The 25,590-nt window shown below is 45.6% G+C and overlaps 1 protein-coding gene across 1 annotated transcript in view; it reads left to right on the top strand.

Moving 5' to 3' along the window:
• Positions 1–25,590, top strand: part of Spns3 (sphingolipid transporter 3 (putative)) — a 69,413-nt gene that overhangs the window by 39,690 nt on the left and 4,133 nt on the right. Inside the window, 1 exon segment of the mRNA XM_042680602.1 lies at positions 18,728–18,793. Coding sequence (XP_042536536.1) covers positions 18,728–18,793 — 66 coding nt within the window.

Genomic DNA, 25,590 nt, shown 5'->3' with positions numbered 1-25,590 from the left:
ATGAGCCACTGGTGCCAGCTTTCTCATGATTTTTTAAACCTTTTACTGGCTACATGGACTTCCTTCACAGCAGTCCCAGAGCAGAATCCTTAAGAAACCAAAGTGGAAGTTGCAGTGTCTGTTAGGCCAAGGCCAGGAACAAGAACAGAATTGCTTCTTCCTTCTTTTATTGGCAAAAGTGAGATGTAGAGTCAGCCAGGATTCATGGTGGGAGAGGATGATCCAAAGTTAAAACATCAAGTAGCTGATTAACTGGGATGTTTGGTAATAATCCACTGGGTGATTTAATGGGCTCTTTCTGGTTGCTGTGTTGAGACAGAATGAAAAAGAAGCAGATAAAAACAGAAATAGAAAGCAACACGGAAATTTTCCAGTACTACAGGCCAGAGTGGACTGTGGTTTGGAACAGGGTAGTTCTAGAGGAAATGTGAAGAAGTGGTCAGATTTAGTGTGTGTTTTGGAAGCAGGGCAGCAGGATTTCCTGACAGATTGGAGGGGAGGTAAGATAAGTGGTGAGGTGACTGCACAGTGTTTGGCCCAAGCACCTGGAAGCAAAGAGCTGCCATTTCCTGGTAGCTGAGGGGCACGGCTGAGGAGGAGCAGGGTAGCTATTTTAAAAGTTATTTTGGAGTAGGTATATTTGGAGTTCATTTAGACAGGTTAAATTTGGGCTCTTAGACTGACTAGAGATACTAGCTGATGTAGCAGGATGTTTATGAACCAGAGAGCTAGGAGAAAAGTCTAGTCTGGAGACTTAAAGCCACACATGGAGTGACCTGAGCAGAGGTATGAGCATGGAGAGGGAAGAGGCATGGTCCTGGGCTCAGCTCTGGGCATTCACAGGCAGGGGTATGGATACAGAGCACTGCTAGGGTGAAGGCCAAGGGTGAGGACCAGCAATCTGCCCTACTCTAATATATCAAATGACCTTTATATTTTCACTTGGGGAAAAGTTGAAGAAGAAAAGAAAACACGACTGGGTGCTGATGGCTCAAGTCTGTAATCCTAGCTTCTTAGGAGGCTGAGATTTGAGGCTTATGTTTCAAAGCCAGTTCAGGCAGAAAAGTCCATGAGACTCTTATGTCCAATCAAAATAAGTAGTGGAGTGGTGGCTCAAGTGCAGAGGGTCAGCCTTGAGCAAAAAAGCTTATGGATAATATCCACACCCTGAGTTCGGGCCTCAGGACGAGCAACATAAACACAGACACATGACATTGGAGACTGGAATAACTTCCAAATCTTGGCCCCAGATGCATAATTCCAATGAAATTAGATTTCACTGGATTCATGGATAAAAGAGACACTTATAAATCTGGAAAGCCAACAATTCCACAATAAAAAGGCTTAAATGATAGTGAAGAGAAGAAAGTTTGAACAATAAACTCAATAAAATAGTAATGAGAGTAGTCAATGAAAGGAGTTAAACATCTGGATGAATTCAAAGAAGATACAGACAGCCAACTAGAGAATGCAAATAATCAGATGAATGAGAGAAAGAAGGTGATGCAGGATATGAAAAATGAATAAATAGATGTAAAAATTCTGAAAAAAATCAAATTGAATTCCTGAAAATGAAGAGCTCAATAGCCCAAATTAAAAAAAAAAAAAACTAATTGAAGCTGGGTGCCAATGGCTCCTGTTTGTAATTTTAACTACTCAGAAGGCTGAGCTCTGAGGATCATGGATCAAAACCAGCCCAGGCAGAAAGTCTATGAGACACTTATATCCAATTTACCTTCCAAAAAAAGTCTAAAAGTGGAGATATGGCTCAAGTGGGAGAGAGCTAGTCTTGAACAAAAAAAGCCCAGGAACGGCATGAAGACTCTGAATTCAAGACTGACACCCCAAGACTGATACCTTTCCCCCCAAAAGCCCTTCATTTGAAAGTTTAACTAATAGAACAAGTTGAAAATAGGCATTCAGGAGTAGAAGATAAAGCAGTTAGATCAGTTAAAGATATTGAAAGAAAACGTAGAAAATAAAAATTCACAAGACTTTTTAGACTTCATCCAAGGATCAAACCTACAAATCATGGGCATAAATGAAGGCAAAAGAAATGCAATCTAAGGCATCAACAGCATATTAATAAAATAATAGCAGCCGGGCGCTGGTGGCTCATGCCTGTAATCCTAGCTACTCAGGAGGCTGAGATCTGAGGGTCACGGTTCAAAGCCAGCCCGGGCAGGAGAGACCGTGAGACTCCTATCTCCAATAAACCACCAGAAAACCGGAAGTGGCGCTGTAGCTCAAGTGGTAGAGCGCTCGCCTTGAGCTGAAGAGCTGAGGGACAGCGCCCAGGCCCAGAGTTCAAGCCCCACGACTGACAAAAAATAAAAAAATAATAAAATAAAATAAAATAATAGCAGAGAAGTTCCCCCACCTCAGGAAACAGAGGGTCCTCTGTGTGACAGAGGCTCACAGATCACCAAACAGGCAAAATCAGAGAAGAAACACCCCAGCCACATTATAGTCAAAACATTAAAAAATGCGGAACCAACAACAAAAAAAAAGACTATTGAACTGGTGTATGCAGTGAAGCTAGCTTTCATAATTGCAGGAGAAATACAAACCTTTAATGATAAAAGATAAAGGCATTCATGACTAGTTTATCATTGCAAAAGATGCTTAAAGAAATCTTATCCATGGAAGAAGAACCCCTGAACATAAGAAAATACAAGAAAGATAAATAGATTATCAAAGTAGGAACAAAAGAAAAAACAAGTACTATAAAACAAAAAAATGACAGAAAATGAAGTAAATAAAGCACACCTTTCAATATTAACACTGAATGTTAATTACCTTCATTTTCTAATCAAAAAAATGTAGAATGGCAATTTGGATTAAAAACAAACCAACAAGACCCACCTATTGATGCTTACAAGAAACACATATTATGACAAAGACTTTGGAAAAATGATCTTTCCAGGAAATCGATTCTAAAAACAAGCAGAAGTAGCCATACTTACAGCTGATAAAAATGGACTTCAAGCCAATATCACTCAGAAGAGAAAAATGTGTTAATTTGTACTGAAAAAGGAAATAATCCATGAAGAGGGAACTACAATTGTTAACATATATGCACTGAAAAGGTGCTCATTTAGGTTCATTAAACAAACATTTCTGGACTAACAAGCATGGATAGGCCCCAACACAATAATAGATGTCATCCAAACAAAAAATTCAACAGAAACCGCAGAACTTAATGACACCACAAACTTGACAGACATCTACAAAGTATTTCCTTCACTAGCAGCACAATATGTGTTCTTTCTTTCTTTCTTTCCTTCTCTTTCTTTCTTTCCTTCCTTCCTTCCTTCCTTTCTTTCTTTCTTCTTTCTTTCTTTCTTTCTTTCTTTCTTTCTTTCTTTCTTTCTTTCTTTCTTTCTTTCCTTCTTTCTTTCTTTCTTTTTAACTTTGGGCCTGGCACTGTCCCTGAGCTCTTCAGCTCAAGGCAAGCACTCTACCACTTGAGCCACAGAGCCACTTTTTATTGAAGATAAGAGTCTCACAGATTTTCCTGCCTGGGCTGGCTTTGAACCTAGATCCTCAAATCTCAGCCTTTTGAGTAGCTAAGATTACAGGCCCGGCACAATATGTATTCTTTTTAGCATTTCACAGGACATTTTCCAAAATAAATCATGTTCTAAGATATAAAGCAAGTTGTACACTAGAAAATATAAAATAAGAAAATTGAAATCACTTTCTGGATTCTATCAGATTATAAAGGAATTGAATATTAGTACTCAACAGCAGAATATACTAGAGAAAACATTCAAATACATGAATACTGAGCAACATTCTCTGTTGAATGATAGACAAAATGGGTCGCTAAAGAAATAAGGGAGGGATAAAAAAAAGCTCTTGAAATTTAATGAAAATGAAAACACAATTTGCCAGAACCTTGGGGTATATAGCACAGGCTGTACAAAGAGGAAAATTTATAGCTATGAGTGCATACATTAAGAATGTAGCCTAAAAACCTTAAATCATGCTCTTAAGCAGATATTTATGCATAATGTAATAACAACTGATTGACCACATTGAGATGTGGCCTGCACTATATTCTCAACTTTGATATTAAGCACTCAGGAGAATGTAGGAAAGATTTCCTTTGCTACAGTTTTGTTTAGTATCTAATAAGTTTGATAGATGTATTGGATAATAGTACTGGTTTACAGAGGCTTTTGTACATTTTGAGATCAATTTATGTGTCCAGATACTTGGAAAATATTTTTTCAGCTATGATTTTGACACTGAAATTTTTTTAGAAGTTGTAGTATTAAGGGGACTTGTCTTTACAGACAAGTCCACTAGAGCACACACAGTTTAGAAACATGTTTCTGTGTCTTAAGAATCAGAAAGGATACATTGTTTCAATACTAGACATGAATGAGCCCAATTTTCTATTCTTGAAGTGCTATACCAGTGCTGGCTGGAGTAATTAAGTTGGAGTTTATTAACTAGTTATTTATTTAGCATCCAGAGTAATTTGTGAATTTGTTTTATATTTATACTTGAAAAATGTTCTTTAATTTTTTTTTTTTTTTTGTCGGTTGTGGGGCTTGAACTCTGGGCCTGGGCGCTGTCCCTCAGCTCTTCAGCTCAAGGCAAGCGTTCTACCACTTGAGCTACAGCGCCACTTCTGGTTTTCCGGTGGTTTATTGGAGATAGGAGTCTCACGGTGTCTCCTGCCCGGGCTGGCTTTGAACCGCGATCCTCAGATCTCAGCCTCCTGAGTAGCTAGGATTACAGGCCTGAGCCACCAGCGCCCAGCGTTGTTCTTTAATTTTTTAAACAATTTACTGTGTTTTTGTTTATCTGGATAACTTTCTTGATGATCAATAAAAAAAGGTATCACCTTCCCTTTCCCCTGGCAGTTTTATAGAATTGTACTAAGAGATTTTATGTACAACTTTTTAAGTGTACAAATAAAAATGATGCTTAAAAAAAAAAAAAAGTAACCTAAAATGTAAGTGGAGGTGTGGCTCAAGTGGTAGGGTGACAGCCTTGAGTGAAAAACTCCAGTGAGAGCAGAAGAAGCTGAGTTCAAGACATATAATCAGTACAAAAAAATCCTCAAAACCCCAGAGAACTCTCAAATAAATAACATAATGATGGATTTTTAAGCTGCTAGAGCCAGGCACCTGTGGCTCATACCTGTAGTCCTAGCTACTCAGGTGACTCAGGAGATCTGAGGATCACAATTCAAAGCTAGCCCAGGCAGGCAAGTCCATGAGACTCCTATCTTAATTAATCACCAGAAAACCAGAAGCAGCGCTGTGGCTCAAAGTGGTAAAGTGCTAGACTTGAACAAAAGAGCTCAGGGACAGCTCTCAGGCCCTAAGTTTAAGCCTCACACAGCTATAGCCATCTAATATTTAGCAAAAGGGCCAAAAAATACTCTAGAAAAAAGGCAGACAAAAGAAGACAAACAATAAATGCTAGCAAGGGTGTGAGAGTAAAGGAACCCTCACACACTGTTGGTGGGAATGTAATCTAGTGCAATCACTGTGGAAGTCAGTATAGAGACTCCTCAAAAAAACTTCTTATGACACTCACCATGCCACTTTTGGACATATATCTAGAGGAGATTAAATCAATATACAAGAAAGACCTATACAAGTAAGTACCTATGGTTATTGTAACACTGTTCACAATAGGCAAATGGAGGAATCAGCTGAGGTGTACAACAACAGATGAATAGAGAAGATGTGAGAAATAAAGGAAATATTATAAAACTATAAAAAGTGAAATCATGTCACTTGCAGGAAAGTAGATAGAATTGGAGAACATTATGTTGAGCAAGATAAAACAAGCTCAAAAGGCCAAATATCATATGTTTTTACTTACATGTGAAAGCTAGACTTAAAATACATGCATATTCATGGACATTTATATGCAAATGAATATAAATATATGTGAATATATATGTATATACTTACAACATAATTTAACTACAGGACTATTTAGGGGGATGAGAAAAAGAGAGGGAAAAAGAAAGATGGTGAATAATTTTGAAATACATTGCAACTATGAATGAAGATAGTGTAAAAAATTTCAATGAGCTGGGCACTGGTTGCTAATGCTTATAATTCTAGCTACTCAGGAGGTTGAGATCTGAGAATTGTGTTTCAGAGCTAGCCTGGAAAGACAGATCTGCAAGATGCTCACCTCCAATTAAGGAGCAAAAGGCTAGAAGTGGAGGAATGGCTCAAGTAGTAGAGTGCCATCCATAAATGACAAAGCCCAGTGAGAGTATGAGGCACTGAGTTCCACCCCCAGTACTGGCCTAAAAGAAAAAAAGAAAGATAAGATAAAAAGAATTCTAATGAAAAGGTTTGAAGGGTGGGGAAATACAAATCAATAGAGTGATATTCTGAGAAAAACAAAATATAGGGGCTGGGAAGGTGGCTCAGTGGTAGAGCGCTTGCCTTGCATGCATGAGGCCCTGAGTTCCATTCCTCAGCACCACATAAACAAAAAGAAAAAAGCCGAAAGTGGCGCTGTGGCTCAAGTGGTAGAGCGCTAGCCTTGAGCTGAAGAGCTGAGGGACAGCGCCCAGGCCCAGAGTTCAAGCCCCACGACCGGACACCCCCCCCCCCCCCCGCAAAAAAAGAAAAACAAAATATATGCATATCAGAAATATAGTGATGAAATCCCTTATTGCAATGAATATACACTAAAAAAATTGAATGACAGAAAAATAAAGCAAAAGCTGCTGGGAAAGTAGGTAGCAATGGAAAGGGAGTGGGAATAAAGATGAATATAGTTGAAGTGGTTTGTTTGAATGTATGAAAATAGAACAATGTAATCTGTTTTAAGAGGGGGGATGGGTAAGGAGAATAATAAAGGCGGTGATTTTTTTTTTGGGGGGGTCCGGTCGTAGGGCCTGAACTCTGGGCCTGGGCGCTGTCCCTCAGCTCTTCAGCTCAAGGCGAGCGCTCTACCACTTGAGCTATTGCGCCCCTTCTGGTTTTCTGCTGGTTAATTGGAGATAAGAGTCTCATGGTCTTTCCTGCCCAGGCTGGCTTTGAACGGTAATCCTCTTATCTCAGCCTCCAGAGTAGCTAGGATTGCAGGTATGAGCCACTGACACCTGGCTCACTTCCAGCTTTTTAAATTGGCTAATTGGAAGTAAGTCTTGTGGATATGTCTGTTTAGGCTGGTCTTGAACCATGATCTTCAGATCTCAGCCTTCCAAGTAGCCAGGATTATAGGCCTGAGCCATTGGTACCTGGCTCTAAAATAATTTTGAGGTTTCTTTTTTTTAAAAAGAGGTTTTGTTGTTCATTTTCATACTTGTTGAGAATCTATTTTGACAGTAGCCATCAGAAATGCTTTTATTAAACTTGGATCATATGTTGGTGTGACTTTTAGAAACAGATTTTTTGAGATATAATTCACATGCTATTCAATTTCATCCATTTAAAGTACTTGATTCGCTAAGTGCTGGTGGCTTACGCCTGTAATCCTAGCTACTCAGAAGGCTGAGGTCTGAGGGTTGTGATTTGAAGCCAGCCTGAGCAGAAAAATATGTGAGACTCATTTCCCATTAGCCAGCAAAAGGCCAGAAGTAGAAGCATGGCTCAAGGGGTAGAATGCCAGCCTTGAGTGAAAGAGTCAAGCAAGAGTGTGAAGCCCTGAGTTCAAGCCCTGGTATTGGTGTGCATGTGTACATGCATGCATGTGCACGTGCATGCGCATGCACACACACACACACAAATGTCCAAATTAATGTTTTCCAGGATATTCAGTTGCATGCCCACTACTACTTATATTTTATTTTTTATCTTTTGAGATATATGTTACTGCTACATCAATTTTAGAACATTTTATCATCTCAGAGAAAAGCTTCATGTCCATTACCAGTCTTTCCCCACTCTACCCAGTCTATTCGTATCCTAGTCCTACACAACCACTGATCTACTTCCCATCTTCAGAGATATTTCTTTTTCTTTTCTCTTTCTTTTTTGTAGGTTTTTAATATTGTAAAAATACTATACAGAGGGGTTACAGTTACATGAGCACGGTAATGAGTACATTTCCTATCTAGCATTGTTGCCTCCTCCTTTGTTTTTACCCTACCATCCTTTCTCTACCTTTTCTTTCTTTTTTTTGTCTTGTGGGGCTTGAACTGAGGGCTTAGGTGTTATCTCTGAGATCTTTTGCTTAAGACTAGCACTTAAGTGGCACTATGGCTCAAGTGGTAGAGTGTTAGCCTGGAGCTGAAGGGCTCAGAGACAGCACCCAGGCCGAGTTCAACCCCATGATCACTACCAACAAAAAAGTATGACATTCAAATATTAATTAATTAATTAATTATTGTTGGTCGTGGGGCCTGATCTCTGGGCCTGGGCACTGTCGCGCAGCTTTTCAGCTCAAGGCTAGTGCTCTACCACTTGAGCCACAGCACCACTTCCAGCTTTTTCTGCTTATGTGGTACTGAGGAATTGAACCCTCATGCATGCTAAGCAAACACTCTACCACTGAGCACCTTCCCAGCTCTACATTCAAATTTATTGTGAACTGGGTTTACTAACAGATCTCAACTCTGAAAGAGAATCTGGCCTTTGATTCTTTGTTCTCTAACCTCTTGGGTTTTGTTATATTTTTATTTTTATGTTTCCAAAGTTACAACACTCATAATCTGTTTTTTATAGATAATCTTCATAACTTTTTGACAGTGGACCCAATTTAAATAGATTAAATACTCATCAGTTAATTTATATAGGTTTTTCATTCCTGAGTTTTTTTAAATTTTGCTTTACCTCTAAACTGGGTGTATTTTGTGATGAAATGGTTGAGATGGTCTTCTTTGTTTTTGTTTTTGTTTTTTTAGGCAGGGTCTTGCAGTTATCAATGAACCACACTGGAGTACTTTTGCTCTACTCTGATGAAAATTATGAATTAGCTGGGTGCCGTTGGCTCACAGCTGTAATCCTAGCTATTCAGGAGGCTGAGATCTGAGGACTGAGGTTCAAAGCCAGCCTGGGCAGGAAAGTCCTTGAGCTCTTATTTCCAATAAATCACCACAAAACCATAAGTGGTGCTATGGCTCAAGTAGTAAAGCACTACCCTTGAACTGAAGAGCTGAGGGACAGTGCCCAGGCTCAGTTCAAGCCCCATGACCAACCAAAAAAAATTATGAATTAGTCAGGAACAGTTTTCCTAGCATTGTAAGTCCTAGGCCCTTGAGTACTAAGCTCTGAGAACTAAGGCACTCTGAGACTTAAGGTACCAGGATGTGGAAGCCAGAGACTTACAGCCCTAGGTTTCTGGATTGGAGAAGTATTATTCTGGGCTTTGATTGCCAGTGGTCCAGCACTTGACACATAGTAAAATCTCAGCTCCAACGAGAAGCTGACAGCACCAGCAGTCTGCAGCAGTTAGTGGCAGCTAACGGTAATGCTGCTAAACCTTAGAGGTTGTCCCTTTGTCTTTAAGACTTGGCAAATCCCTGAGTTCTGGAATTCTTCCAACGATTGGTACTTGTTAGGTCTCATCCTGGTTCTTCATAGCCTTCTGTCTTTCCTATATACCCCCTGTCTTTTGTTGTCTCTGCTTTCTTTACTCCTTGCCATCTTTGCCCCTGGTTGCTCTCTGGAACTCTTCAGCTGCCTCCTCAATGCTGCTGCTGTTGCCTCTGCCTCTGCCACTACTATCTCCTCTGTGCCTGACCAATCAGCCTGCTCTATCCATAACACAAAGATCAACAAGAAGGCAAGAAAAGGCCACACTAGAGAAGTGACTGGAACAGCCGGGTTATGTAGCCAGAGAAGGTGCATGGTATGACTGGCATGAACATGTGGCATTGTAATTTGTACCAACCGCAGCACAGATTCTGGTTCTACCAATCATGGCCTTTACATACAGACCAATTACAGGGCTTACATTGCACCAATGACAAGCTTGGTGCTAAGCTATTGGGGGATGTGCTCTCCCTCTGGCCTGAGTGGTAAAGCTGCAGGGTGAACAGGATTGTCTTGGAGTGATGTCTTACAAGTCTGAATATAGGTTGTCTGGAGTGGTGATGACTGGAGCGGAGCCCTCTAGAGCAGAAAACTGGCTTCAGATGTGGTGGTCTTTGTGACTGGAGTAAACGTTCCTCAGAGGGGTGGTGGAGGATGCAGAGCAGGTGGGCTGTTTTGGAGAGGGGCCTGCGGTTTGTCAAGGCAGTTTTCCACTTGAGGCAGCCAGGCATAGGAAGGGACCTGACAATTGGCAGTGTTGGCTTGTTCCTAACATTTCAAGTTATTCAAAGAAGAGAAGCATCAGAGACTTAAAGAATTAAGTGAACTTAACATTCTTAAGAGTGTTTTCTTCCTATAATGCTTAACTGGGTTTAGCCCTCTGCCATTAGGGAAGGTTGAGGCCCTCTAGCTTCTCATTACTGTGCAGTCCAGACTGGCCTCAGACTCCTCCTGTCCCCACCTACTAATTGCTAAGATTACAGGCATGCACCACAAAGCCTAGCTCTTGAGATTGTCTTTGACTCTTTTCATGAGCAACATCTAATTAGGTGTAGTGTTATTGGGTTATCTTTTCTTTCCCTCATTATTTTGCAAATATTTTCCTGTTAACTTCTGGTATCTAATATAATTATGGAGAATGACTTCATCTGATTTTTTTTTCTTTACCAGGGACTTGAACTCAGGCCTAGATGCTGAGCCTGTGCTTAAGGCTGGCACTCTACCACTTGAGCTACAGTGCCACTTCTGGCTTTTTTTGAGTAGTTTATTGAAGAGACTCACAGGCTTTCCTGCCCAGACTAGTTTTGAACCATGATCCTCAGATCTCAGCCTCCTGAGTAGCTAGGATTTCAGGTGTGAGCCACTGGCACCTGGCATTTGTCTGATTTTTGAAAGTTCTTAATGTTGATTCACTTTGTATGGATACTTGAACATTTCAGTATTTATTCTTGAAATTCAGTAGCTTTGTAGTTAGTATTTATTGCTGTGCAATGTATCACCCTAAAATGTGCCAGTATAAAATTAAGTGCATTCCCATAGTCAATGAGGGTCACAGATCCAGCACAGCTCATTTGGGTCTTCTGCTCTGTGCTCTCCCAAGGCTACAATTGAGCTGTGGTCTCAGGGACTATGGTTTCCCCTGAAGGCTCAACTGCTGAAGGATCCTTTCCTAGGCTCATTCTCAGTTGTTGATAGCATTCAGATTCTTAGATGAAGAACCTCTTTGCTCGTTGTTGAATTCTACTCTCAGTTCCTTGTTACATGAAACTTTTTTTTCTTTGTTGGAATCATATATAGGGCTTACATGCTACGCAAGCACTGTACTACTGAGCTACATCCCTAACTGGGCCTCTTTTTTGACAGTCCTGGGGCTTGAACTCAGGGCCTGGGCACTGTCCCTGAACTTCTTTTGCTCAAGGCTAGCACTCTACCACTTCAGCCACAGTTCATTTCCTGCCTTTTCAGTTTATGTGGTACTGAGGAATCAAACCCAGGGCTTCATGCATGCTAGGTAAGCACTTTACCACTAAGCTACCTTCAAACTCTGAGTGGGCCTCTCTTATGTGGAAGTTGGCTTTATCAAATTTGAAAAGACAATGAAGGAGGTCATAGCTGGGCACTGGTGCCTCACACCTGTAACCCTAGTTGCACAGGAGGATGAGATCCGAAGATCACGTTTCCTTCCTCCCTCCCTCCCTCCCTCCCTCCCTCCCTCCCTCCCTCCCTCCCTCCCTCCCTCCTTCCCTCCCTTCCTTCCTCCCTTCCTTCCTTCCTTCGTTCCTTCTTTCCTTCCTTCCTCTCCTTCTCTCTCCTCTCTCTCTCCCTTTCTTTCTCCCTCTACCTCTGCCTCTCCTTCCCTTCTTCTCTCCCTTTCCTTCTTTCTTTCCCTCTCTCCCCCCTCCTCTTTCTGCCAGTCCTGAGGCTTGAACTCTGGGCCTGGGTGCTGTCTATGAGCTTTTGTGCTCAAAGCTAACGCTCTACCACTCGAGCCACAGCTCCACTTCTGGCTTTTTGGTGGTTAATTGGAGATAAGAATTTCACAGACTTTCCTGTGAAAGTGTGTGAGTCATGAGCCTCACATTAGCCTCCTAAGCAGCTAGGATTATAGGTGGGAGCCACTGGTGCCCAGCTAGGACTGTGTTTTTTTAATCTCTAAATATTTCTTAGGTTTATTTGTGGTATGTTTTACTTGTGTTAGATCACAGTCAGGTCTGGGACTAAGAGGAAGCAAGAAGATATCTAGGAGAAGGAGGCAGACAAAATTCTAGGAGGCACTTACTTCCAGGTGCTGACTTTGGCTGTACAGCAATTCTTCTTCTTTTTTTTATTTCAGTCCTGGGCCTGGGCGCTGTCCCTTAGCTTCTTTTTGCTCAAGGTTAGCACTCTACCACCTGAGCCACAGCGCCACTCCTGCTTTTGTGTTCATGTGGTACTAAGGAATGGAACCCAGGGCTTCAATGCATGCTAGGCAACCACTCTACCACTAAGGCACATTCCCAGTCTCGACCAACTCCTTAACTGTGTGCACTAGTGCTAGGATTATAGACATGAGCCCTGGCACCTGTTGTAAGCTTTCCTTGAAGAATTAATTTCTCATTACATTGTCCTATAGTTGGAAGCAGTTATAAGGAATTTCTGATACTCCTCTTATCTATCTTCTTGGGTTTTACCCCTTCCCATTTGTTTCTCTCTCTTTCATCCTTTGTTCCCTCCCTTCCTCCTTCTCGTCCTTTCTCTACTCTCTCCTTTCTTCTCTCCCTCTGTACATGGTTCCTGTGATTTGTCCTGATTCCTTTCCCCTTACCTGGGTGTGGGCAGCTGTGCGCAGACTCTGAAATTGCTTTGCTATCAGACGTAGTTCTTGATTCTTGTCTAGGCTTCTGGGACCACCCTCTTCTGCAACAGGAGTTGTACTTTGAGAGTTGAATATTAGGCTCTGTAGACTTTCTCTTCTTTCGTTGCCAGAGGGGATTGCAGGGCTCTGGCAGGAGTGAGGAGTCTTTGTTAGAACACCTGGAATCTGCTCTCTCTCTTCTGGGATTTAGGTAAATGCTATGTGTAACAGGGTTCTTTCTATTTAATTGTGGGGTACACCCCTCTCTGGGATGGGGTCTGCCCTAGGGCTGGAGTGGAAGCAGTGACTGAGGTCATTGTTCCTTTTCTCCATCGCCTGCTCCCCACCCCCCAACTCCTGCCAGCAACTCATCCTGCAGCTTCTCTGTTAAGGACACCTACCTACCCAGTTTATTTCTATCCAGATGGGAGGGCTTTATTGAGTGGGTATGGGATGCAAATCTGAGAAGGGCTGCACTCCAGAACTGGCTGTCTTTTTGCTTAGAAGCTAGTATTTAATGTTTATTTCATTACATTTTGTTCTTTCCTTGGGTTAAAAAAAAGATTCCCTTTCCCCCCCCCACCCCCCTCCTCCCCCCGCCGATGTACCAGTTTTTTGCTTATGGAGAGAAGAAAAGTTTACAATGCAGATTTTATCCTCCATCTTTACCCAGGAGTTCCCAAATGACCCGTAAGCCTCAGCCAACCCAAATCTGATTATGGCTCTAAATTCTCTCTTCGCCCAATGTGGCATGGTCACCACTACACTGAGTACAGCCAGCATGGTTACACTGAGCCCCTACCAATGAGAGGAGTCACCTCTCATCTTAGTCTTGACTCTGGGGCCAGGACTGAGCTGGAGCTGGGCACCTGCTGGAAGGGGAGCTTGGGAGGTGGTTGTCAGGGATCAGCGAAGGCTGTGTGTCTACCATAGCTGTAGTAAAATGTTGCTGGCTAGGAATTCAGGCAGGATGGCTGTGGGGTCTGTTTCTGGCCCCAGGGTGGTGCCAACAGCATGGCTGTGGTCCTTGGAGATGCGGATAAACTTTGCTTCTCTTGCTTTCTGGGCTATAGTAACCAGGCTCCAGGGGCTGCCTCAGAGGGGCAAAGAGAGAGAGAGAGAGAGAGAGAGCCCCTCTCTTCCTCTGGAGCCTCACCTCTTGGATAGCAGCACAAGCCCACCAAGAGAGCTTGGCTGAATTTCCCAGGAAGACCCCAGAGCTGGACCCCTTTGCCACCTCACTCCCTTGCTTCCCTGTCAACCAGGTTGTTGTGCTGCTGCCAGCTCCTGGAAACCAGGTGGTGCCCCTGTGCCCTCATGCCAGTTTCTGCAATTACAAGTTGGCAGGCTTAGGAGCAGAGTGTGCCAGCCAGTGCATCAGCTTGATGGTGGCCAGTCTGTGCCCTGGGCCTGTGTCCTGACTGGCTCAGTCATGCTTGGCACGGAGTTGGTCTGTAAACCCTCAGGGATGGATCTCAGATTTTCCCCAGGCACCATGAGTCCATGGGGACAGTGACCTTCTCAGGGTCCTGTCACTGCCCAGGTGGAAGACTAAGATGGGCCCAGGTTTGAAGACCCTGGCCCTCCATCCCACAGGAGCAGACCTTTCTTGGGATGTCTTCCCTTCCTGCTCTCTCCTGAAGCCCACTTTTGTAGTGGGCTGAGATCTTTGTAGTGTGAAGGCATTAGTGTGGAAGCCATGGGCATGAACGTGTTCACTTGTACACATTCATGTGAGGGCATGAGTGTGTATGTCTGTGTGTGTGCATGCGCACATGCATGAACGTATCTTACTGCGTTTCTTATGAGACCACAAGTATTGGGAATAATTTCTAAGCTATTCTTTTTTTTTATTGTGAAAATACCATACAGAGGGGTTACAATTACATGGGCAAGATAGTGAGTATCTAGGCTATTCTTTAGTAAGTACTTCTCAGCCTGTGTTTTTGTTTTGTTTCTTTTTTGTTGTTGGTACCAAGGCTTGAACTCAGGGCCTTGTGCTCTCACTTGGCCTTTTCTCACAGACAGGTACTCTTCTACTTGAGCCACACCTTCATTTCTGACTTTTTGCTGGTGAATTGGAGAAGTAAGCCATGGATTTGTCTGTCTAGGTTGGCTTTGAATGTCTCCTATCTCAGCCTTCTGAGCAATTAGAATAGCAGGCATGAGCCACTATGGCTTGATTGCTTTTGTTTTTGAATGTCTTGCTATGTTGTCCAGGATCTACTCTAAATTCATGGGTTCATGTAATCTTCCTGCTTCAGTCCTGAAGTTGGGCTTGTTCAAGGGCACCCAGTGCCATACTTTTTTTGGCAAGGGAAGTATTGGGATTTAGGCTCAAGGTCTCACCCTTGTTAGGCACACACTCTGCTACTCAAGCCACACTTCCTATATGTTTTGATATTTTTGAATGCCATCCCTGTTACCTCCATATGTACTTATGATATGTGTTGTGGGTGCTTTCCAGGTTGTATGTGTACGTGCATGTGTGTGCATGCATGCAGATGTGAATATGCATATGTCAAAATGCTGTCTGGTTGCATATGAGTGAGTGTGTGCACATGGGTGGCTGACTCTGTGTGTGTGTGAGCATGTCTCTCTGGCCAGGGGTGACAAAGGCCAGGAGTGTCCATCATGAGGTCAAGGGCTCTCAGCTCAGCCTGTTTCTCAGGCCCCAGGCAGCATTCCCAGGCTCTCTCATCCAAGGGCTTGAAGCCAGAGAGCAGGGGAGCCGCACAGGCTCAGAGGAGCAGCGGAGGGCAGAGTCAGATTTCCCTTTTGGAATTCCCCTTTGCATAGGTGGCCGAAGAGATGATGGGGTATGGGAACCTGTGAGGAAGCTGAGGAAGGAGGGCCAGGCCCAATGTCTGGCAGTGGATAAAAGGAAGAGGATCAGGATGGGGCCAAATTCCTGGAGGGGGGGGGGCAGAAGAGTTATGAGGAGAGAAGGTAAGCTTTTGCAGGCTCACTCTGGCCTTTGGCCTATAGTCTCCCTGGCCACCCTGAGCCTAAGGAGAAGAAACATTGGCAGTTTATTTGTGGCCTGTGCTGGCTCCTGACCAGTTCAGCCCCACCAAGCTGGAACAGTGCTGTGGAAGAATGAATGTGGGGACTTGGTCAGTGTGATGTGTGTTGTGTGTGATGGGCCAGAAGGGTCTGAAACAACAGGCCTGGGCATAATGTAGGAGTAGCTCTCCAAGTTCTCCAAACTGGGGGCCTTTTTGTTTGTTTTCCTTGCTCTTTGCTTGTGAAACCCAAATTTGAGGCAGTTACAGAGGTAGAAGCCATTGAATTAGGATCTGATTTGTGCAGGCAGGTTATCAGCTGACTGTTGGTGCCCTAGGAGCCTAGGGCATGGGGGCCCCACCATTGTACAGGGGCTGGCCCACCCCCAGAAGGCAGGGTGGGGCCAGGCATCCACAGAGCAGGTCGCACCCTTTGCTGCATAGCTTCTCCCTGAGCCCAGACTGCCGGGCCTCCGCTACCTCAGGGGCCTCTGTGATTAAGGGATTAGAAGGCAGCCTCTCCCTGGCTGGCCCTTTGCCCCTCAAAGCTGCAAAGTGGAGCCAGGGATTGGGTGGCGCAGTGCCAGGTTCCAGGTGTGTCTGGGGAAGCCTGGCATCCTCGGGTGGCTTGTTCAGCCTGAAAAGCTCCATTGTGGCTGCAGCCTCCCTCTGAAGGCTCTATTTTGGGGGTCAGGATCCACCCTGCTGCAGCTGGAGGAAGGAAAAGGTGTATTTCAGTATGTCCTGTGGTTGTGAAGGCAGGGCAAGGAGGTTCTGTGGCTGCGAGGCTCAAGTGGCTGGCATCTGGCCCGGGTGGAGGAAAAGGGCACAGAAGCAGGCTGGGGTATAAGGCAAGAGAGCCTGGTGGTCCAGGTGCAAGTATCTTCAGTGACATTCCAGGGACAGTGGGTGTGAGCCGGGTCTGGCTCTCATGTGGTCTCCGGGGGCCTGTTGGCAGGCCCTGTCAGCTGGAATGTGGGTCTGCGGCCTGCCTGGGCCCCGCCTGGGTCCTGCTTACCAGCAATTTCCTGATTCCCACCCTATGGGTGCCTAGCCCATGTTCTAGGTCCTGAAGGAGACCCACGCTGTCCTCCAAATCCTCTCAGTCTGAGAGCCAAGGGCCAGAGTTAGTTGGGCTGAAAAACTACACAAGCCTGTGGCTTCTGTGGTCTCTTCTATCCTCCTTTTGTCAGAAGTCACATTCTTGGACTGAGTGTTGGTAGCTCCCTGTACACCTGTAATCTTAGCTATTTAGGAGTCTGAGATCTGAGGATCATAGTTCAAAGCCAGCTGAGGCAAGAAAGTCTGTGAGACTTTTTTTTTGTTAGTCGTGGGTCTTGAACTCTGGGCCTAGGTGCTGTCCCTCAGCTCTTCAGCTCAAGGCTAGTGCTCTACCACTTTAGCCACAGCGCCACTTCTGGTTTTCTGAGTGGTCTATTGGAGATAAGAGTCTCATGGACTTTCTTGCCCGGGCTGACTTTGAACCATGATTCTCAGATCTCAGCCTCCTGAGTAGCTAGATTACAGAAGTGAGCCACCAATGCCAGCTTCTGTGAGACATTTGTTTTGTTTGTTTGTTGGTTGGTTGGTCATTGAAGTCAGATCTGGCTGTCCCTGAGCTTTTCTGCTCAAGGCTAGTGCTCTACCACTTTGAGCCACTGCTCTACTTCTGGTTTTTTGTTGGTCTCACAAATTTTCCTTCCTGGGCTGGCTTTGAACTGTAATCCTCAAATCTCAATCTCATGAGTAGCTAGGATTACAGCCCTCGCCCCAGCCCTAACACACACAGACATACACAGACACACACACTCACAACACTCCTGCCCTGACACCGAACAATGGGCTCAGTCCAGCCTTTTGTATCTGTTTGTAAGGATCCTTTGCCTGGGGTGGTCTGGCAGTTATTTTCAGTACCCTCTTGAATCTGACTGTCCCTTCAGGGTTCTGCCCTGACCCTCAGCCTGGGAGTTCCTCTCTGATTACCTGTGCCAGCCTTGCTAGACACACTCAGTAGACAGTAGACAGTTACTGGAGGCTCGTGAAGCACTTTCTGCCAAGGCCTTCTTACCCTCGCTGTGCTTAGGCCAGGCACAGTTATCAGGGTTCTTAGGAAGGGGCTTGCGGTGTGCCGTCAGGCCTGCGTTCCCAGGTCTGCGATGTTCCCAGGTCTGAGTAGATGTGCCTGGTGCACAGAGAGTGCTCAGGCAGGGTCCTTTGTTCCTCTGCCCTGGTGCTCTCAGATCTCTGACCATCAAGCTCTTTTTTCTTAGCCTGCGCTGCCTGGACATAGTCCCGTGACTCCAGGAATGACTAATTCCACCCCAGCAGTAAGCTCTTGGTAGCTCTGAAAAATGAAGCATTTTTCTTTCTTCTTGCTGCTTCATTAACTCTTTTTGAGAAGGAGGCATGAAGACTGCCCCCAAACCCTTGGCATGTGGTAGGTAGAAAGGGTCAGAGGATTGTGTGAAATTGACTTGAATTAGCCTGTGAGCACCTGAGGATCTGGGGAGGTGGGCAGGTAGTGGATTCTGGACAGAGGCCGGAAGCATCTTGTTCTAGGCTGGCTTGGTCAGTAGGCACTTTAGCAGTGAGACTGGCCTTAGGAGAAAACAGAGAAGGAATAGGCAAGTTTTTCAGCTTTTCTCCTCCAAATGGTTTCCTGGGTGTTTCATGCAAAGCTCTGTGGGTAACCCCAGAGCTGGGTGCTGAGGACCATACATTAAGGCAAGTGTGCTTCTCAGACCTGAGCTCCATTGCTCACATGGGGTCATGGCTGCTGGTCTGGTTTGCCTGGTCTACTCACCATGAAGAAAATAGCTGCAGACTTTCATTGCCCCATCCCTCTCAACGATGCTATCTTAGTTTTTTCTTGTCGTGACTGAGGCAGGAGACTCACTGAGGCCATCCTCTTTCCACAGGTGTTCCTGGGCATTGGGGAACTGCTTCTGTCCTGCAACTGGGCAGTGGTTGCTGACATCCTGCTGGTAGGTGTGGGCAGGGTGGGGACTGGGCTAGGAGCCACTTAGTTCTGTCCATCTCAGAGTTCTGTCCATTTCCTCTGCTGACAGTAGCCTGGGGATTGGGTAGGGCTTCAGAGACCAGGGGGTTGGAGGTCAAGGCCACTGCCCAGTTATCTTGGACCAGAGGCCTTCCTGTTACCCTCAAACATTCCTGACCATTATCCCTATTTTTCCTAGACTAGGCCCCTGGGTGAAACTGAAATCATGATTTTTATTTGTTTCTCTTTGTGTGCTGGTTCTGGGGCTTGCATTCAGGGCCTGGGCATTAACCCTGAAATTTTGTGCTTAAGGCTAGCGCTCTACCAATTGAGCTACAGCTCCACTTCTGGCTTTTTGGTGGTTTACTGGAGATGAGTCTTTCTATCTGGGCTGGCTTTGAACCATGATCCTCAGATTGCAACCTCCTGAGTAGCTAGGATTATAGGTATGAGCCCCAGTGTCTGGTTAAAGGCAGGCTTTTTGACTCCAGGACCTCTGGGTCCCTCCTCCTTCACCCCGCCCCCTCTCAGCAGCTCAGCTCCTTGGCATGCACTCTGGAGAGTACAGATGTAGAAGCTCAGCGTAAGGGATGTAGTGACCACCAAGCCCAGCTGGGGTCAGCTCACCTTTTCTTGTGTGGTTGAGGCTGGACCCTGTGCTGCCCACATGACTCTGCTATGTTCAGAGTTCAGCTGGGCCCCTTCCTGACCTCATACTCTACCCAGCCTTCTGCCTCTTTGCCATACAGGGAAGGCCTTTGAACACTGTGGAGGGCCCTGCCATTGCTTATAACAGGCTCCAGGGCCTAGGAAAACTGCCTCTTGGCAGTCACAAAATAGCCTGTACAGCCTGGTAGCTGGCAGCATGCTGTCCCAAGTGCCATTTAGTGTAGAGGTACAGGTCTAGGTTCAAGACACAGACCGTGTCTTTGCCCTTTTTCTGTCACTAGCTGTGTAACTTTAGACAAGTCACTTTGTGTCTCTGAAACTATTCCCAACATGGGAAATGGGGATGAGAGTAGCTACTTTCTGTGCTGTAATGAGAATGAACTGGCACAGGGAATTCTGGCAAGGATCCTCATTGGAGTTCCCAGCTTTCTGTTCGCTCATCCTCTTTCTCCCAAAGATACCCTGGCATCTTAGAATATTGAATTTGAGCCAGGCACCAGTACTCACGCCTATAATTCTAGCTACTCAGATTGAGGTGAGGATAGTGGTTCAAATCCAGCCTCGGCAAGGAAAGTCTGTGAGACTCTTATCTCCAATTAATCACCAAAAAACCAGAAGCAGTGCTGTGGCTCAAGTAGTAGAACACTAGCCTTGGGCAAAAGAATTCAGGGACAGTGACCAGGTCCTGAGCGCGCGCGCGCACACACACACACACACACACACACACACACACACACACACACACACACACACACACACACACACACACACCAGGTGTCAGGGGCTCACATCTATAATCCTAGCTACTCGGGAGGCTGAGATATGAGGATTGCGATTCAAAGTCAGCCAGAGCAGGAAAGTCCAAGAACTCTTATCTCCAACAAACGACCAGAAAACTGGAAGTGGCGCTGTGGTTCAAGCGGTGGAGTGCTAGCCTTGAGCTAAAGAGCTGAGGGACATTGCCCAGGCCCAGAATTCAAGCCCTACAACTGCCAAAAAAAAAAAAAAAGAATCATGAATTTGAAAGGGTGATAGGATTGCATCCTCATTCAATGAGCCACTGAAGCTGTCTGGGTACTTTTGCTGACTGGATGCTTGTTTCTTGTGGAGACTCCTGTCTCTCCCTGTGGCCCAGGCTCAGCCAGTATGGCAAGGGCTGTCCTGGCTTCAGCCCCAGTGAGCAGGACTCGAGTCTTCACCAAGTCTGCTGCCCTTCCTCCAGACAGGAGATTTGGCTTCCAGCCCAGCTTGAGTCCCACACCTGCTGGATGGCCTTGGGCCTCAGTTTCCTTTCCATAAAAAGGGCTAATCATAGCCTGCTCGGCTGAGCAAATGAGACAGCACGCAGGAATCCTTCACCCAGAACATAGCTCGTTCTCTCTCAGGCGATGCAAACAAAGCTCAGCCTATGTTCCAAAGCTTCCTCTGCAGCCCCCCATGGCGCTGCTCCCTTTTCCACATGACAGCCTCACAGACATGCAAAGCCTGCCCAGGTCCCCCACAGACTCTGTTGGTGGGGATGATTAACCTGGCAGTGCCAGGCTCTTTGCAGGCTGAAGGAATGTGTGTGCATGGTACGAAGAGGTGAGAGGGTTCAGCCGGCCAATGGTAGTTGACCCATGGGCAGCTGGCTAAAGGCCCAGGGAGCTGAGCTGCCCAAGATCCAGCGTGGCTCAGAGCTCCTCATGTCCTTCCCTGGCATACAGGCCTCTACCCTCTGAAGCTTTGCAGGGCCCTCCATCCAAGGATGCTTCTGATTCTCTTTCTCTGCCTCCCCACCTCTCTTAAACTTCTTCCTGTGGGTGGGGAGAGCCAGATTGATCCTTGCAAACACTTGGAGTTCACTCTCCCACTGTGCTGATTCCCTGGCAGAGAAAGGGGAGGCTCAAAAGGGAAGGGTCTAGGGGCCTACCTGGGTATCACCAGGTGTGAAGTCGAGAAACAGAGATGGGGAAGAGCAGTCAGTGCCTGGGTGTGATAGATCAGGAAAGCTGGACTTCCACAGAGGTGGCCAGACCAACCTCTAGGGGACAGAGAAGGCAGAAGCAGGTGGACTGAGACAGGACCATAAGAAGACCAGTGCGAGCAGAAAGTGACACGTGTGTATGGGTGTGCGTGTGTGTGCGTGTGTGTGCGTGTGTGTGTGTGTGTGTGTGTGTGTGTGTGTGTGTGTGAGTTGTAGGGCTTGAACTCAGGGCCTGGGCATTGCCCCTTAATTCTTTTGCTCAAGGCAAGCACTCTGCTAGTAGAGCCACAGTGCCACTTCTGGATTTCTGGTGGTTAATTGGAGATAAGAGCCTCATAGACATTCTTCCCAGGATGGCTTTGAACTACTCAGATCTCAGTCTTCTGGGTATCTAGGATTATAGACATGAGCCACCAGCACCCTGTCTTGAGAGTTCTTTTCACTGGTTACTCCTGAGGAGGGATGTGAGCTGCTCTTTGTATAGGATCAAGAGATGGAGAGGGCCCCAACGTGCATGGGTCCAGGGTGCAGAATGATTGGGCAGGATGCTATGCTCTAATGGACAGTTCTTGGTAGAGAGGGAGCCATGAAGAAAAATAGAACAAAGAGACTGGGTTTATTTTGGTGGGGGGATGGGGAAGCAGAGGAGTCCAGTCACAAGTACCCTGCAGCAGAACATCTGTTTAACTCATAGCTCTGATTCCTACTAGCTGTGTAACCTTGGCCAAGTGACTTGGAAATCTCTCTGAGCCTTGGTTTTTTTTTTTTGATTGCGCAATAGTAGCGTGGTAGTACCAACCATGTTCCAGGCAGGAAGGAGAGAATGTACTGAGGGAGGTCTGTATGTTTGCCTGGGAGGTGGAGGGAGCAGGCTCCCAGGGGCAGGGCTGGGAGGGAGCTGGAGCCCCCATGAGCAGCTTTGAGGAGACAAGCTTGACACGAAACACAGCATGGTGGGCAAGGAGAGTTGGTGTGGGGAGGGGGTTATTTGCATTCCCTAACTTGGGAAAGAGAATCCAGATTCTCTGGAGAAGGGGCCTTTGATAATAGCTGGACCAATAGCTCTCAAACTTCATTCTGCATAAGAATGGAGCTTGTGGGAGTTTGGCGCTGATTCTAAATTTCAGGCCTCCGTCTTTAGCATCTGAGTCAGTGAGTAGGGGCTAGGACTATAGATTCCTCTTTCTTTCCTCCCCTCCTCTCCCCTGGCTGGCTTTGAACCATGATCCTTAGTTAGGATGACAGGTATGAGCCAACTTCTGATGCCCAACTTCTTTCTTTCTTTGTTGTGCTGGTACTGGGACTTGAACCTCAGGGCCTGTGTGCTGACCCTTTGATATTTTGCTCAAGGCTGATGCTCTATCACTTGAGTTACAGCTCTACTTCCAGATTTATTTATTTCTCTATTTATTTAGTTAGTAGTTAATAAATTTTACAGACTTTCCCACTCAAGCTGTCTTTAAACTGTGATCCTTAGACCTCAGCCTCCTGAATAGCTAGGATCACAGGTGTGAGCCACCAATGCCTGGCATGAGTTGTACTGTGTGTGTGTGTGTGTGTGTATGCGTACACGCATGTGTATACCAGTACTAGGGTTTGAATTCAGAGCCTGGTGCTGTACCTAGGCGAGAGCTCAACCACTTAAGCCACAGTTCCACTTCTGGTTGGTTTTTTTTTTTGGTGGTTAATTGGAGTTAAGAATTTCATGGACTTTCCTGCCTAGGATGGCTGTGAACTGTAGTTCTCAGATTTTAGCCTCCTTATTAGCTACAGGTGTGAGCTACTGGTACCTGGTTGTGCCCTGAATTTCTAATGAAGTTCCTTAGCATCCTAATCCAGCTTTCCTTGGCACATACCTGGACAGCTCTTTGCCAGTGTTCACCTTCTCCTAGTTCACAATGCCCCATGGTGAGCTTACTCCCTATAGCCCCTTCCTCTTAGGGACTTTGTGCAGATGCAGATGACCCCCTCCCACCCACGCAACTCTCCTTGCCTGCCATGCTGTGTTTCATGTCAAGCTAATGCCTCCTCAAAGCTGCTCATGGGGACTCCCCCATGAGCAGCCTGCTCCCTCTGCCTCCCAAGCATGAGGAGTGAAGCAGAAGGGGAGCTCCTGGCCACTTTCCTAGGTCTGTCTGGCCCAACCACCAGGCTCAGCTCCTACTTTTTCAACAGATCTGTTAAGCTCCCAAGGTGCTCTTTCTTTTCCTTTTTTTCTCCTCTATTCCTCTCCATGCCTCCCTGCTTAGCCTCTTTCCTCCAGGTAGCCATCTGCTGTGCATCTGTCTTGCCCTCCCAGGGGTGTCTGGGCATGAGGGCCACCGCCAAGTATGGAGTGCAGGAGGCAGGCTGCCAGGGAGGTTGTGCCTGGTGGTCGCCACTCTGCCAGCCACTGAGTGGTGCTGCTTTTGCTCTGGGCTATAAAGGGAACTGCTCTTCTGAGATGGGTAAGTAAAAAATAGTTTTTTTTTATTTTGTTTTGTTTTTGACTCAGAATAAAATGAGTCTGGAGTTTTTAGAACCCCAAAGCCTCTCATTTTTTAAAATTACCCCCTGGACTCCCCAGGTGTTACTGGGCCAGCCTTGGTCTCTGGCTGTGTGGAAACATGGTGGGGGATGGAGAGGTGGGGGTGCAGCATGTGGAGGATCTGCATCTTCCACCTCAGGCAGCAGCAGCTGGTCTGGGCCTAGCAGACTGGAGATCCTGGGAGGGGGAGAGGGAGGGAGGGAGAAGCGGGCCCACCTGCCTGGGCCCCACATGGACCTATGCAGACCTGCTGGGCCATCTCTCTAGGAAGCCCTGCCTTTCTCCCACAAGGCCAGTGAGTAATCACATAATTATGGGGTGAGAAGGAAGTTCGGGGAAGGTGTGGAGCTGTGGTCAGTTCCTCCTTAGTCCTGTTCTGTCCAAGATTGACAAGAGGCATGGCTTTCCTCATCACCTGCACAGAATGGTTCAGAGCCAGGGACCCAGAACCCACTGGCCTCTCACAGTGACTCTGCTATGCCCTGCCATGCCCACCCACAAGGCCCCTCTCTCCCAGATCTGGTGTGTTCATCCTCCTTGTCTCTGTGCTCCTTCCTATAGCCTAAATGCCACTGTCCCCAGCGTAAAGAGCCCTTTGCCTCTCTTCTCAGTCAGTTACTATTTGTCTTCTGCTGGTTTGCAGGAGACCCAGTGATAAACCTGTCCTTTTTAATGTTCTCTTCATTTTCTCAATGTTTGGTGGCAAACATGCCAATATGGAGGTCGTTCTGAGAAGGACTGACCTACAACCTCTGCCCTGTTGGTTCCTGGCTGGGACACCCCAGGCAAGCCACTTTCCCTCCATATGGAGGTTTTTCTCATCTGTAGAATACACATGAATAACTGTGTTGTCCTAGTGGATTATTCACGTTTACATATAAAACATACAGGAGGCATGTCACAAATGTTAGCAGTTATAATTATTGTTCTTGCCAGGTGCTAGTGGCTCATGCCCGTAATCTTAGGTACTCAAGAGGCCGAGATATGAGGATCAAGGTTTGAATCCACTCTGGTAAGAAAATTTATCTCCACTAAACCACCAGAAAACTGGAAGTAGAGCTGTGGCTTAGAGTGGTAGAGCACTAGCCTTAAGCAACAAAGTTCAGGGACAGCGCCCAGGCCCTGAGTTCAAGTCCCTTGACCGACAAAAAAAAAAAAAGATAAAAGATAAAAGAAAAAAAAAAAGAAAAAAAAAGTTTTCTGTAATGTGTTCACATTATGGACACTGAGCTTTTGGGGACAAGGTCTCAGGTTAGGTATCTCCCTTTGTGTGCCCAAGTGGATACAAGCTCTGGGTTTGGCAGGATTTTTAATTTATTTTTGTTTGTTTGTTTTGCTTTTTTCTTTTCTTTTCTAGGACCTGTCTTATATAACATTCAATTTGATTTATTTGGCCAACTTTTTTTTTTTTTATAGAGTATTAAAAGTAATGAAAAGAATTAAGACTGTCTGACCTATGGCTTAACAAATGGTTGATGTTAATATATTAATCTTCAAAGACTGTTTCCTTTTTCTCCCAGTGTTAAGGTCTAATTTGCTTTTTTTTTTTTTATTGTAAAGATACTATACAGAAGGTTACAGTTACATGAGTGAGGTAATGAGTACACTTCCTCTTGAACAT

This window comes from Dipodomys spectabilis, unplaced genomic scaffold (assembly GCF_019054845.1).
Source record: "Dipodomys spectabilis isolate Male_0828 unplaced genomic scaffold, ASM1905484v1 ptg000062l, whole genome shotgun sequence".
In the NCBI taxonomy this organism is placed as follows: Eukaryota; Metazoa; Chordata; class Mammalia; order Rodentia; family Heteromyidae; genus Dipodomys; species Dipodomys spectabilis.
The sequence above is the reverse complement of the archived record's forward strand: the minus strand, read 5'-3'. Positions and strand labels throughout refer to the sequence as shown.